At 49.4% G+C, this 15,517-nt stretch overlaps 1 protein-coding gene across 5 annotated transcripts in view; it reads left to right on the top strand.

The window, feature by feature from the left end:
- Nucleotides 1–15,517, top strand: part of LOC135106364 (zinc finger homeobox protein 3-like) — a 43,848-nt gene that overhangs the window by 13,999 nt on the left and 14,332 nt on the right. For all 5 annotated transcript variants that reach the window (XM_064015302.1, XM_064015301.1, XM_064015303.1 and 2 more), the window contains exon 2: nucleotides 5,120–8,424. In XM_064015302.1, coding sequence (XP_063871372.1) covers nucleotides 5,175–8,424 — 3,250 coding nt within the window. In that variant the 5' untranslated portion in view covers nucleotides 5,120–5,174. The remainder of the gene's footprint in view (nucleotides 1–5,119; nucleotides 8,425–15,517) is intronic.

Here is a 15,517-nt window from a genome sequence, read left to right as displayed (position 1 = left end):
TCGTCCCTAACACCAGTCTCTCACTCTCTCTCTCTCTCTCTCTCTCTCTCTCTCTCTCTCTCTCTCTCTCTCTCTCTCTCTCTCTCTCTCTCTCTCTCTCTCTCTCTCTCTCTCTCTCTCTCTCTCTCTCTCTCTCTCTCTCTCTCTCTCTCTCTCTCTCTCTCTCTCTCTCTCTCTCTCTCTCTCCGTGCGTCCTTCCTGCCATCCCTTCCCTCCTTGCTCTTCCTTCCTCCGCCAACCAGTCGCGTCGCTGAGAACTCTACGGGGGTAACTCGCCTCGGATCCCGGCCATTTTAAAGAGCTGGGGCTAATAACATTTGTGTTGGCATGACAACAGCACTGCCACCGCAAAGAGGGCGACGCGCGATGCTGGGTCACGATAATTCTCACTCTTTCTTGGTTCATAATGGATTCGGGAGGTTCCGCTTCTTACTCTCCTCTCCTCTATTAGTGGAAGACTTTCAAAATTCCTTCCGGAAATGGCTGCCGGCGGGAGGGTTGGGGGATGGGGTTCGGAGACACGGATTTTAGGGTGTTTGTGGGCGCGGGTTGAAGGGCGCGCGTCCTCCCTCTATTATTCACTGGAGTCATATCTCTTTCGCGCATCGACTCTCAGGATTATGATGCGAATCCTCGGCTGGTGATCGCGGCAGCGGTCGGTGGGAGGTGCCGCCGCTGCGGACCCTCGGCAGGGATGCGTATGCGTCCTGAGGTGATCCCTGGGCGAAGTAATTAAGCTCTGAGCAGTGATTGGGACGAGGGAGGGAGAGATCAGATTCATAAACTAAAAGAGGAAGTCGAGAGGGCTGGTATTCGCAGGCGTGCGGGGTTGCCTAAGGTTTCTCTTCAGTGGCGCCGCCTCAGCAACCTTTCCGAATATTCAATATGAAGTACGCGTTGTCGTTTTATTTAAGATCATAACTTTGAGGGAGAGTGTGATTTTTCTGCAGTCTTCATGTGGTAACTATGAATTTTCTGCCAGGTGGTCTCTCCCGGAGTGTTGTGTACAGTGGTGGTGGGCGGGCAAAGGGTGCGAGAGGCAAGCAAGGGCGACGAGGAGTTATGGAAAATGGTTTTATCGATGATAACGTCACTTGAGGGAAGGACCCGAGTCAGCCGCCCATCCCCTCTGTCCCCTCACTTCATTGTGCCCCAAATATTGTTTTTTTTTCTTTTTTTTCCCGAGGTGATGGTCGTCGGGGTTTGTGATGCTTTCTTTTCTGGATGATAAATAAAAGTTTTCCCTCTTGGGGGCTTGGGAGCAGCGGTGTCATGGGGTGGGGGGACCTGAGGTAGGGATGAGGGCGGGAGGGGAGATTAGTGAGGGGAATGGGAGGCGTAGCTGGGGATTAGGAAGATGGCGAGGCGGGAGGAGGTGACGGATAATGTACCGAGTGGGGCCACGAGCAGCCCTCTCCCGCCAGTCCGCCGAGATGAATTAGTGGGACAGTGAAGTGCTGGCGGCCGGATGCTGCGGCGCTCTTTTCTCTGTGCCGCGCTGTGCCAGAACCCGCAGTGCCATTAATTCCTTTGTAGCAGGAACAGGGAGTATCATGCTGTCTACCTCCTTTTTTCCGAGGCTGAAGAAGGGTTGGCACTAGCGAGGCGCAGTATGAGGAAGCGAGGAGCTGAAATTAGCCTTGTATGAATATTGGGGAGAAGGAAGATGAGGAGGAAGAGAAGGAGAACAAGGAGGAGGAGGAGGAGGAGGAGGTCAAGTAGTGGTATGGTTCCTCAGTGCTTGCATCATCTTGGTGACCTCGTCCTTAATGTTCCTTCATATCCTCCTTCTCTCCCTCCTTTGGTCTTCAGTCTTCTTAACCACTTATTAATCTATCCTTTTTCCTCACATCGGGCATCGTGTCCTCTCCGCCGCTCCTGCAGAAGAAAGAGCGCTTGTTAGTTATAGTAAGAAGCACTGGTTTATAATGCTCCTGGTGACGGTCGAGCACCTGCCCAGACTAAAGCTTTACAGGTGTTGTAGATAAAGCAGCGGTAGTTTCTCCTCTGCCATCGATAAAAGAGTTCAGATTGGCGCGCCAGATGGTACCAGTCGGAGTTGGTTTTACCGGACTTATATATTATGCCTTGCCACGTCCTCTTGATTAAGGTCGACGACTCTGAAGGGTGTATGTACATATATTACTGTGCTTCTAATGACATGTGTTAAATGTGCCCTCATGTTTCTGATGTATAAACTTAGCGATGTGCGACGTAAGGTTACCCGAGTGGCGCTTTATGTTTGGGGTTTGCTGTGTTCTTCTTGTGTTCGTCTTTTCCTCTTGTGTTGTTGACGAATATATCTCTCCTTGTTTTAATTGCATGGCTTCTTGTTTACCTCTTTCCCTTCGTCTTTGTGTTTTCATTTAAGTTTTCTTGTTTTTACTCTGACGCATTTTTATTGTTATCATCAGTTCATTGTTCATTGTATCGCTTCTTTGTTGTTTTCCGTGCTATCACTTCTTTCTTCTATTTTTGTCTTTGTATCTTATTATATCTCATCCATGTCGCTTCCTATATTCTCTCCTTTTTCTATTAATTTTGTCCTTCTTGTCTTCTATCTTTTACTTGTCGCTTTCTGTGTCCTCTTCCCCTCCTATACATATTTTCTCCCTCTCTTATATCTCGTCCTTGTCGCTTCTCATATCCTCTTCTTTTATTCTATTCTTTTCTCCCTCTTGCATATCTTCTCTTATCACGTTCTTTGTTTTATTCTCTTTTTATTCCTTTCCCCGCATCTCACATCTCAACTAGAGAGACATGCTTATTATGAATAAATTAATAAATAAAAGACTGAATATAGATGCCCCTTGATCCATCTTGGTGACTGGACAGGTAGAGGCGGCGACGATAAAGCATCAGGACCCCAAGCACTTCAGAACAGCTTTGTCTTATATAGTGAATAAATAAAACTCTGCATGAAGGAAATAACGACGGGAGCGGGGCGAGTGTGGCGGTGGTAGCGAGCGTAGTGTCGTATCAACTTTAGGCTGATGAGAGCTGTTCGTCTTGGGGTTTTAGATAAGGGATTTATGTGCCTGACGTGAAGCATGATTAATCGATTAGATAACACGGGCGAGAGTTGGTGTACAGCAAGGACGCTTTGGTATCTCAGTTGTGGCATGTGCTCGATAGACAGACACTGCCTTAAGGTGTAACTGGGCATGTGTTTGGCGTCCTGATAAATGCGCTGATGCAGAGATTTACCAGCCGCGCCTTGCATCTGAAGGTGATTCTCGCCGTTTTTTCTGTGACACGGCTGAGGAAAAAGCACATACTCGCACGTAACTTATGTGTGAAGACGATGAGGAAGGAAAGGAGATGAATGGGTATAAAGAGAACAGACTCCGTGACCTTGCTTCGAGTTTGATAATCCGTCGCCGCGCCCATGACGTAGCGCAGGAGAGATCACGAGATAAAAGAGGCATTAGAACAGATTTCTGACGCAACACGCTCTCTAAATTCCCTTGTCGCACATTGTTCCATTTCGCTGTTTCCGGCCCCTTAGCCAAACCGTCTTACTTACGGCGAGCAGAACCGGTCCTCGGCATCACACCTGGCGGGCCATAACACAACTGGTCCCTGTGATGGTTGCCGCGCCTGCCGTCACCTTAGAGCCATCAGCACCACGAGCACCACTCCCAGGCACCCGGAAGCCCAGACACCAAACACCGTCTGCCTCCCGGCCACCCTCGCCTCTTCCCTCCCTCACTCCCTCCCTCTCTGCCCCTCCCTTCCTCTCGTCCTTTAAAAGTATTCCACGTTCTCGTGACTCCGTTCCGGCGCAAGTACTCATGTGGGTGTTATTCTTTTTCCCCCGCGTCTGTACTTCTTCCCTCGCCGAGCTATTTTCTTAAGTCATACGTCCCTCTGGCCTCACCCACCTTTCTCTGAAGTAGTCAAACGATCCTCCCTTTTTTTCCCTACTCATAGCCTGCCTCCCTTTACCCCCGATTCCCCCTCCTCCCCTTCGCTTCCCTCCCACGACCTCTTCACGCCCCGCTCGTGGCTGTAACAGCGGCTGATTTATTGCCTGACGGTGCCGAGCTGCTGCCAGACTTTGCCCTACTGTGGTGGTCTTTTGTGAGTCAGCCCCGAGCGTTCCCTCCGGCCACCGCCCATACTTGTGATCATTCTGGCAGATGCAGGCAGGTAGACCCACTGAGGAGGTCACGGAGAAATGCGATTTGTTGATAGTATGAGTCGATGTAGGAGGTATATTAATGGTGTATGATGAGGATGCCACGTTAGGAATATGAACGATACGTCATGACATCAAGGCGCGTCACTGGCCACACGTGTTCATGTTAAAGCGTCACATAGAAGACAGGTTAAGCAACAATAATTCCTAGTATTTATATCGACACTTATCAGATCTATTCGTGAATTCGTATGTAAGTCACGTTAAGCCCCATCATAACTTGGGACTTAATGGAAAAACGTAAAGTAGTTTCATAATACTTGTGTGCTACGTTGACAACACAATGCTTTCCTTTGTTTAGAGGACACAATGATTTCATTACTCTCCCCTCTGCACAAGTATAAATACTCGTATTAACCAAACGCTCTGTCACTTGGTCCTCTTTCTTGCCGTCATTTCCCCCTTTCTCATCCACCGTTGCTCTGCCTTCCATCCGTTTACCCTCCGTGCCCCTGACCCCTTGACTAAACCGGACTGAGCAACCCGTATCAGTGGACAAAATCAGTGGCGCTCCGACCCGGCAGCCGGACTGGGCACACCTGGCTCAGAGCGGGGTTATGTAGGCAACACGATACTCCTGTCCGCCCGCCCGCCTGGCCCCCGCCGCGCTTCACCCCCTCCTCCCATTCCCGCCTGTGTTTGTTTCTTGCTCATTGTTGAAGGGAAGTGTTGTTGTCGTCGAGGCGGCAAGGGAAGGAAAGCGATCTTGTTTTAAGCAGAATGTGTGAGAGGATCGTCGGCTGCGAGATGTTCATTTCTCGTTTTGTTAATGGATTTTATCTTTGCTAATGTTAATTCAGTAGCCAGCTATGTGTAGGTGTGATCACGCAGGGTTAGGCCAATTTTTACTTATTAGCATAAACTTTTATGTTGTATTGTTCCCACAGTGACTAACGCAACGTTTTTTTCTTGTCGCAGATGGTGCGTGGAGGTTAAGGGCTGTGACTAGTGGAGGCGCCGTGCCCGTGCCGCCATGCCCGGAGAGGAGCGGGGAGAGCAACCTCTGAAGGGATGCCCCCCGGCCACCCCACACCCTCCCGCTGACCCTCTCGACGACCCCAGCCGCCCCCAGCACCAACAAGCACCCCCAGAAATGAGTCCCGAGGACGCTCCCTCTACCTCCCCCTTGGCGGGCGAGGAGGGCCCTGGACCCATGCCTCAGCAGGGACCTAATGCCACCTCCTCGTCGTCGTCGGCACCGTCGTCGTCGCCCCCCGCGACGTTCAACCTGACGTGCATGACGTGCCATACACACTTTACGTCGGCGGAGCAGTACACGCGGCACCACTGCGTGGCCTCCTCCGCCACCCAGGACACGCTGAACGAGTCCTCGAGCGACGTAGAAAAATTTGATGGCAAAATCGTGTACAATCCTGACGGGTCGGCGTACATCATCGACTCGGAAGTGAGCGACGACGAGGGCGTGGCGGGGCTGGAGCTGCCGCGGCACGAGGGCTCCATCGTGGACTCCCCGCGACACCCTCTCTCCTCCACCGCAGCACCCACCATCCCCACCATCGCCAACGCCATATACGTCACCAAGAACCCCGCCTTCTATACCGCCCTATACGGTCAAACCTTCACCTCGCTAATCCAGGAAAACAAAGTTCCTGAAGTTCCCATTGTTCACAACTACAGGGTCTTTACCGTTGGTGATAAAGACAGTGAAAATGAATGTAAAGACAGTGATAGCAAAAATGATAGTTCCAGTGAGAAAACAAAACTTCCATTATTAGACTACTCGCAAGTTCCAATTAAACCTATATTGATGTGTTTTGTATGTAAGTTGTCTTTTGGATATGTTAGATCTTTTATGGCCCATGCGATGGGCGACCATAGTATAGTGCTCCTTGACGAGGAGAGAGAACTGCTGGCGGCCAAGAACGCCTCGGCCATCATCCAGTGCGCGGGTCGGGAGAAGGAGCCGCGAGTGTCGTTCCTAGAGCCAGTGACGCCTCCCGGTGCCAGCAGCGGCAGCGGCAGTGCAAACAACTGCAGCAGCAGCAGCGGCACCCAACACGGGGGCGCCCTGGCCACCCTGCTGCCCTCCGGGGCCCCCAGCGGCACCTCCCCCAGCCCGCAGCCCTCACCTGAGAAGGCTACGCACAACAACGACGCCCATCATGACACCACTGCTGAGGACGAGCGTAAAATGTCTGATTTTTATGATCTCGTCCGCCGACAGCAGGAACAGCACCAACAACAACAGCAACAGCAGCAGCAGCAGCAGCTTCAGCAGCAGCAGCAACAACAGCAGCACCAGCAACATCAGCAGCAGCAACAGCAGCAGCAACAACAACAACAGCAGCAACAACAACAGCAGCAGCAGCAGCAGCATCAGCAGCAGCAGCAACAGCATCAAGCACTCCGCGCTGACCCCTTCGCTACCCCTCACCCTGCCGCTGCACGAACACCAGACATCAGTCGCAAGTCGCCCATCTCTGTTCTCGGCGCCAACGGGCGGGCCTCATTGTCTCCTGTGACAACCATGTCACCCACGAGCTTTTCTCCGCTGCAGTCCCCTGTGGCACAGCTCACCGGCACCATCATTGGCGCCTGCCCAGAACATATGAATGGCCGGCCACAGGGCGTCACCTGCGATAAGTGTGACATGATCCTGCAACAGTCGCGCCAGCTGAGTGGACAGATGGCCTTCATGCACTCCCGGAACTCCTGCAAGACGTTGAAGTGTCCAAAATGCAATTGGCACTACAAGTACCAGGAGACGCTTGAGATCCACATGAAGGAAAAACACCCGGAGAACGAGTCCACCTGCATCTACTGCCTCACCAACCAGGCACATCCTCGCCTCGCCCGCGGAGAGACCTACACCTGTGGCTACAAGCCGTACCGCTGCGAGGTGTGCAACTATTCCACCACCACCAAAGGCAACCTCTCCATACACATGCAGAGCGACAAACATCTCAACAACATGCAGGAGTTGCAAAATGGCGGGATGCCCAATATGGACGCATCGCAGGCATTGACGTCTCAGCAACAGAGTCCTTCAGGGAGCATTTACTCGGCCCCTAAGACGCCCACGCCATCCACCACCCCGGCGCCCACGCAGCAACAAAAGCCTAAGCCTGTCTGGCGCTGCGACGTCTGTAGCTACGAGACTAATGTTGCTCGGAATCTCCGTATCCACATGACCAGCGAGAAGCACACGCACAACATGATGGTGCTGCAGCAGAACGTCAAACACATGCAGCAGCTGAGCGCCTTGCAGAGCGGGGGTGGAGGCGGAGGAGGGAACCAATTAGACACCATGGCCCTCCTCCAGTACGCCGGCAACCCTGCCGCAGCGGCCATGATGGCCAGCATGGGTGTTGGGGAAAAGCCACCCCTGCCAGAAGCAGCCATTGCTGACCTCGCCTATAACCAAGCACTCCTCATTCAGATGATGTCCGGGGGCCAAATACCGCCAGGCATGATGGCCCCAGGGGCGCCAATGGGCCCAGGAGGACCTATGGGCCCCGGAGGTCACCATGGCCACGGCGGGGACCACCCTGGCCCGCACTTTGACATGGGCCTCAACCCCGAGTCGCTGGAGCCGCCCCCGGAGCCCGTGCCGGCCAACCCGCGCCACGCCTTCACCTGCTGCGTGTGCTCAGTCTTCTCCAGTGACTCTCTGGACCAGCTCAACATGCACCTCCAGTTCGATCGTTCCAAAGTAAATGAAAACGATGTCTTGCTCGTGGTGGCGGGGAATTACATATGCAAGTTGTGCTCGTACAAGACCAACCTGAAGGCCAACTTCCAGCTGCACTGCAAAACAGACAAGCACTTGCAGAAATTGCAGCACGTCAATCATATCCTCGAAGGTGGCCCTCGTAACGAGTGGAAATTAAAGTTCCTTTCCAACACCACGCCGATGCACGTGCGCTGCAACCTGTGTGAATACTACACCAACAGTGTGCACAAGTTACAGCTGCACGCCGCCCATCAGCGGCACGAGGTGCTCAACGTGCTGTTCCGTCACCTGTGTATGACAGAGCAGAGCATCGCGGAGGACCGGCGGGTGTACACCTGCACACTCTGCAGCTTCAACACTCGCGCCAAGCTGCAAATGCTGCACCACATTCGCTCCATGCGTCACCTGCAGATGGAGCAACTGCACCAGATCCAGCGGCACGCAGAGGGCAAGGCGGGCACCCAGCAGGACATCGGCGATATATTCAAAGTAGAGGAAGCAGAGGAAGAGGGACGTCACACACCACCTGGTGAGTTTACTTCTTTCATTACCCCCAGAGATGGGAGAGGAGCAGCCATTAGTTACACCAAAGCGTGTTATTTATCAAATTTTAATGCTTATCAAATATGAAAAAAAATAATAGTGAAGGAAATGTTTCATAATTTGTTACCTATGTTCAGATTAACGATAAATGAATATACTTTCAAACTCTATCTGAATGCATATATTTGACATATCTGGAGTATGCTATGCGCTGCCTTCCCCCAACTCGTGCTAGATTAATATAGCCTTTAGTATAAGGATTATTTTATCTTATACGTCTTCCTAATTTTCTTGTGTTTTCAAGCATGTGCACTTACTGGGATAACTTTTCACCTCTAACATGTGCTGTGGCTGAGGGACGGAGTCATTGGAATCATTTCTTTGTCAAAAACCAGCTGGTCGACGATCATTGTTGAGGAAATTTTAGACTTTGTTGTACCGCGCCATCCTTGCACGGAGACATCGTGATTCCTGCTGGTTACTCTAGGGAAGGACGGAGAGAGCAAAGCGTCGGGGGTACCTGGAAGGGCGGTGAGGGTGTCTATAGAGTAGCGGGAGTGCTTGAGCGGCGCAGCCTGGCGGGGCTGGTGGAAGGGGTGGCGAAGCGGCAAAAGGCGGCTTTGCGTGCTTCCCACAGTCAGCGGCGTGCCACTCGCCTCGCTTCTATTATTTTAGGAGACCCGAGTACTGGGAGAGCCAGTACCTCGCTTTATTTATGACCCCTTGCGCCGCCTGGGTGGAGGCGCCCTTACTGTGTGTGTGTGTGTGTGTGTGTGTGTGTGTGTGTGTGTGTGTGTGTGTGTGTGTGTGTGTGTGTGTGTGTGTGTGTGTGTGTGTGTGTGTTACGTGCTACCGGGACGGCTTAGGTGGGTTCAGGGGATGAATGAGAAGACAATAAAGCGTGAACTCATAAACCCGATGCGTCAGGGTCAGGCAGGGAAGGGGAAGGTCAGAGCTGGTGACCGCATCTCGCTCTCTTTCTCTCTTACATACTACTACTACTACTACTACTACTACTACTACTACTACTACTACTACTACTACTACTACTACTACTGCTGCTACTACTACTACTACTGAGACATTTCAATGTACATTGCATCATTCCCTGGAATGTCTTGCCCTTTGCCATGTATTCACTATAATTTCGAATTCAACTTGTTAATATTTTGTTTTGTCAACGAGAAAGTTTACATCACGTGTCAATATGTTTTTTTTGCATTTGTCCCTCAGAGATACACGCCGTGCGTAAATGATAATGATAATAGTAATAATAATAATAATAATAATAATAATAATAATAATAATAATAGTAATAATAGTAACAACAACGACGACAACAACAACAACAGTAATAACAACAACAACAACAACAACAATAATGATAATAATAGACCACAACAATGCTCTTTTCATATGTTCATTTAAAAAATTATTAACAGCTATGTAAACAATAAAAAAAAGTACATTCACCATCAAAAATAAAGAAAAAACATTGACTTTATTTTTTCACATGTGTATGAAAACCTGACCGAAGAGAGAGAGAGAGAGAAAGAGAGAGAGAGAGAGAGAGAGAGAGAGAGAGAGAGAGAGAGAGAGAGAGAGAGAGAGAGAGAGACGGACAGACAAAAAAACAAGCGACGGTGTGCAGCGTCGGGCTAGACCTTCACCATAAACTATCGATCATTCCAATAGGTTTCGTCTTGTTCTTCCTTCCCTCCCTTCCCTCTCCCACTCACTTCACCCTCAAGCCGTTCTTCCTCCTCGTTCCTCCCTCCCTTTACCTCCCTCTGATTCTCTCCCATGTCTGAGTGCCCCTTCCTCCTCCTCCTCCTCCTCCTCCCCCTCCCGTGACGCGATGTGGACGGTCACGGATGAGTTAATATTAAGATGTTGGTTCTGATTTATGACGTGGAAGCGAGAAATACTACCTTATAGCCTGCGTCTGTGTCATTACTCTACTTTTATGGCAATATTATTTTTTTACTGTTTTTATTATTACTTTTTTCTTTTTGTTTGCTTCTCGTCTCTTTTTTTTTCTCTCTGTCTCTGTCTCTGTCTCTGTCTCCGCCTTCCTTCAGGTTTTTTTTTTTTTTTATCTTTGTTTCTTCTCGGTGTGGTTTGGTTTGGTTTTGTTATTGTTGTTTTGTATTGTTAATTATTTTAGTTTTGTTTCTGCGAATTGTGTTTGGACAGTTGTTGAGAAAGGAGACAGATGGGAAGTGTAAGCTCATTGTCGTCTTTACGTTTGTATAGGTCGCATGTTCTGGTATTTCTTTGTCTTTGCATCACTGCCGCGTGTTCCCTTGTACTGCAACATCAGCACCACCACCACCACAACCACCGACAACAACAGCAACATCAAAAACGAAAACAAACCAAACCTCAGAAATTATTTTCACCACCACCACCACCACCACCACCACCACCGCTACCCAAACACTACCTCAAACACCACACAAACCCAGCACCTCACCTTCAGTCCTGAACTTCTACCGCAGTAATTCAATTAATACGTCCGGCGGGAGAGCCTTGACGGTCCGATATGAGAGTAACAAAAGTGTGTAATTATCCAAAAAGAAGAAGCAGTCGGTCACACCTTGCGCGGGAACTCACGGCTTGCTGAGGCTGGCAGTCACTGAGGCAGAAATTCGAGCACTATTCTCTAAACTTCGAGCTTTTCTGCCGTAACTTCCTGCGCCGTGTGGAAGGAAGGGCACAAAGCTTACAAGTTTTTACGAGGGGAGTAATTTCACTGTTGGCACATAGCAATTATCTCTGCAGGTAAAAAAGGACACCAATAAGTATACACAACACTCCAGAGCGGGCCAGGTGCCACTGCTGACTAATTAATAGCGGCAGTCGAAAGGTGTAAAAGAACTCGATAAATAATCAATGGTCGTCAATAATTTAGAGGCGCAGGTTGAGGAGCCGCGAGGTGGCCATTCATTAAAGAACACGGTAATTAGTGGCCACAGAATAATTAACGAAGAGGAGTTTTCAGAGGGGAGAAGTGTGAGGGGAGGAAAGGGCGCGGGTTTAGGGGGAGGCAGTACGAGCTGTCAGTCTCTTTTTGTTCAGCTTTTTAAACAGGCAACATGAACACACCTTTGTCTCCCTCTTGGCGGGAAACATGTACGAGTATTCCGTCCCTTGTTGAATTCTGAAGTTTATTTTGATCGAGAGTTTCAAAACTTTACTTGCTCTTTACTTGGATGTGGAAAATGTATGAAGCATCCGCGCATTTATTTTTCGTTCCTGTCTTTTGTTATTGGTCGACAATGAAGAACATTTCACAAGCGTCTGTCTGTCTTTCTCTATCACTGACTTCCTCAACGCTTATTTCCCTTACCAGTAATTGTATTTTGCCACATTTTATAATTTATTCACTTTAACGTGGCAACACAAGAGAGAGAGAGAGAGAGAGAGAGAGAGAGAGAGAGAGAGAGAGAGAGAGAGAGAGAGAGAGAGAGAGAGATTAAACAAGTCGGCGACGGTCACCCTTTTCCCGAAGCTGACTCATCTCTCCCTTAATGTTCGGAAGCTGCTGGTAATTTGGTCCAGGAGTAGGAGGAGGAGGAGAGAGGAGAAAGGACCTCTTCCACACCATCGTCCTCCTCCTCCTCCTCCTCCTCCTCCTCCTCCTCCTCCTCCTCCTCCTCCTCCTCCTCCTCCTCCTCCTCTGTTGTAAGCTGAAGTCGCCACGTTTCGAGTCATTAGCTAACCACGAGTCTGGTGTGCAAACAAGGGCTGGTTGGTGTTTGTTGTGCTAGGTCCTTACGGCTCGACCTGTGTTGACTTAGAAATTGTCGTTTAGCTTCACATTAACCTCCTCCTCTTGCTCCTCTTTATCCTCCTCTTCTTCCTCTTCTTCGTTTCAAGGAGTCTTTTATTAATTACCTTTTCTTTCTGTCTTCTTCTTTTTCTGCTTCTTTATTTGTCGTGTTGTCTTCTTCTTCTTCTGTGTTGTATTTTTTTTTTAATCTTTTCTTTTTTTTATTATTATTTTCTCTTATTTTCATCTCTCTTGTCGTCGTCTCTTTTTATTTCTATCTTTTGTTTATTTATTCTGCTTTTCAGTTACTTTTGTTCACTCCTTTTTTATGGCGTTTGCTAACTCGAGTGTGTTTGTACGCACGTACTGCACACACACACACACACACACACACACACACACACACACACACACACACACACACACACACACACACACACACACACACACACACACACACACACACACACACACACACACACACTTTCTCTCTCTCTCTCTCTCTCTCTCTCTCTCTCTCTCTCTCTCTCTCTCTCTCTCTCTCTCTCTCTCTCTCTCTCTTTCCTCCCCTTCACTCCCACTTCCTTACCTCCGCGCCGCCCCTCGCACGTCAGTACAACACACCTGGCCTTCCCTCCACAGGTACTGAAGAAACCCGCATCTGCAACGTGTGACATAATACCAAAAATCCATTAAAAATCTACTGCAGCTCACGACTGTGTGATGTTGCTCTCCAGAATCTGATGAAATGTCACATGATAATTGTTTCTGCCTTTTATTATTTTTTTTCCCGCTCCGTAAAGGTCGACATAATTATCTTGACCTGAAGCCGAGCGCACACCGAGTCGAAGCCGTTGAGAATCACAATTATGTTGATTATCCGCCGCCTGGTGATGTGGAGGAGGGTGGAGTCAGGGCCGAGGGAGGGGAGGGAGAGGTGGACGGGATGGAGGTGGGATTCGGATGGTATACAGAGAGAGAGAGAGAGAGAGAGAGAGAGAGAGAGAGAGAGAGAGAGAGAGAGAGCGGGGGAAGAGACTGGCAAGGCACGACACACGTAAACTTAGTCACATAATTTCCAATCACATGAATAACAGTAAAGTATTCTTAAGCCTTCCCCGTGTGTAATGTGAGTGGCGGCGTAGCGTTACCGAGATAGAGCAGGTAGGCACATCACACGCAGCACACCGGCGGACAAATGTAAATCACTGGCTGGCGTGTCTGGCGTTGCAACATTTCTTCCGCGTCACTGTGTTGTGTTCCCGCTGTTCTTGGTGTAGCTTAGCCTCGAATTTTTGCTTTTGTTCTTTTGCTTCACGTCTCCGTTGCGGCGTGGAGCCCCTGACCTCATCCCACCCTTCCGTCAGTGGCGTGAAACAAATGCCGTTTGATTGTTTCCTTAACTAGCTGGGCCTTGCGGTCTGAGGAGGGAATTAGGGGCATGAGAAAGGTGTCGGATTCTATGTACTTCCCGGCCATTGATCGTCAATTGTTCGCGCCGCAGGATCGCGCAACTTACAGTTCTCACCCTAATGGGCTCTTTACCCAAGGCTTGTTGGGGAAATGAATTAAAGAGAAAACCACCTTGTGTGCTGAAGCAATTTCCAGCGCTCGGTAGGCACTTTAATGACGGCAAGAGGCAATTAGCTTGAGGCATTAATCAAAAGGTAGTAAAGTGGCGCGCCGCGACAGCCCCTCGTCCTCGCTTCGTCGGGGATGAGGCAGCGAGGTGACACACAAGAGGCTCCTCGTCGCTCTCTCCTCATCTAGCGGTTGGTATCTCCGGGTTCGTGTAGGTAGTGGTGGTGGTGGTGGTGGTGGTGATTGTTTTCCCCTCTCCTTTCTCTTCCTCCTTACCTCCCCATCCGTCACACCTGCACACTTCCTTCACTTCTCTTTCCTTTCAGTCGTGTCAGCCATTCCGTTGTATTGCAGTTTTTTTTTCTACCCCACCAGTAATATTTAATAAACATCTCTTGAAACTCTTGGAGACGATGATGTTCTTCAGAGAGAGAGAGAGAGAGAGAGAGAGAGAGAGAGAGAGAGAGAGAGAGAGAGAGAGGGTGAATGATAAGCTTTGAGAATGATCTGTCTCTTGATGAGGTGGTTCTGTTATCTTCGTCCTTCCAGTAAGATGACCGCCTCTTAGGGGTGTCCAGTCGCTCTGCTTCAAGTACCAGCAATTTTTCTTCGTCTGAACGAGTACATGGAGAGAAGGAAGACAATTAGCGTAGTGAATGAGAAGTAAGGAGACGCAGACTTAAGGAGAAAGAGGAGAAGGAGGAGGTGGAGGAGGTAACCCCGATCGTTACAGTTACAGAAAAGCCTTCACGAGTCGTCAAGTCTTAAAGAGTACAGAGGCAAAGAATGGGTAATAACGAAGAGGCTTTCTAAGGAGAGGGATAGAGAGTTCTATGCCGGATAATTAAGTCCACTCCTCCCCTACCAGGCAAGCAGGAAATGGACATAAAAACTCTTCTGCTCAGCTGGACGCTAATTCTGCCGTCCGCTCAGCTGAAGGTTACCTTGTCAATGAGAGACACTAATTGGTAAACTTGCCTTCCATCTTAAATATTTCCGGAGCCGATACTTAGTAAAGTGAGCAACCTTTGTATATTTCATGGCCCCTCCCTCCTCCCTCCCTCTCCCTTTCTCCAGCTCCTCCATCTCCTCCCCTTCCCTCTTTTCTCTGCGCACTGATTAATCCGAGAGTTTGTCACTAGTGTTAGCTCGGCTTCAAGCGTGTTAAACTCTCTTCACACGCCAGATAGAGCGAGAACCCCCAAAGGTTACAAGAGGGTCAAGTGGGAATCTGCGTTGGTGGGGATGTTTTAAGCTCCTCCCCGCATCATATTCACTTTTGTAATGGGCATCTCAGCACGTCCTAATGTCGCCGAAGAGATAAACTTGCCTTTCAGTGAGCAGTTCATGTCGAGGATGTCCATTATGAGCACTTACACCCACTCTTACGTAAGCAAATAGATGCAAAGAGCTGGAATTGGTCCAAATTAGTGGTGATTAGAACCTCTATGGCTCCCCGTGTGTCCTTGCCTTGAGGTGTTGCAGAATGCCTGTTTTTTTTTTTTTTTCTTCTTCTTCTTTTCTTTCTTTCTTTCGTTCTTTTTTTTCTTCGTCTTCTGTGGCACCGCGTCGCACGTCCTGCCCGCATACCGTCGCCCTGAATCATGCCATCATCTTACCCAAGTCTGCAATTATCGAATCATTCCACTGTATTACCACCAACTTCACAATTGGTTTAATCCTATGTCACCACCACCACCACCACTGCCACAGCCATCACTCC

Source organism: Scylla paramamosain, chromosome 13 (genome assembly GCF_035594125.1).
Source record: "Scylla paramamosain isolate STU-SP2022 chromosome 13, ASM3559412v1, whole genome shotgun sequence".
Classification (NCBI taxonomy): Eukaryota; Metazoa; Arthropoda; class Malacostraca; order Decapoda; family Portunidae; genus Scylla; species Scylla paramamosain.
The sequence above is the reverse complement of the archived record's forward strand: the minus strand, read 5'-3'. Positions and strand labels throughout refer to the sequence as shown.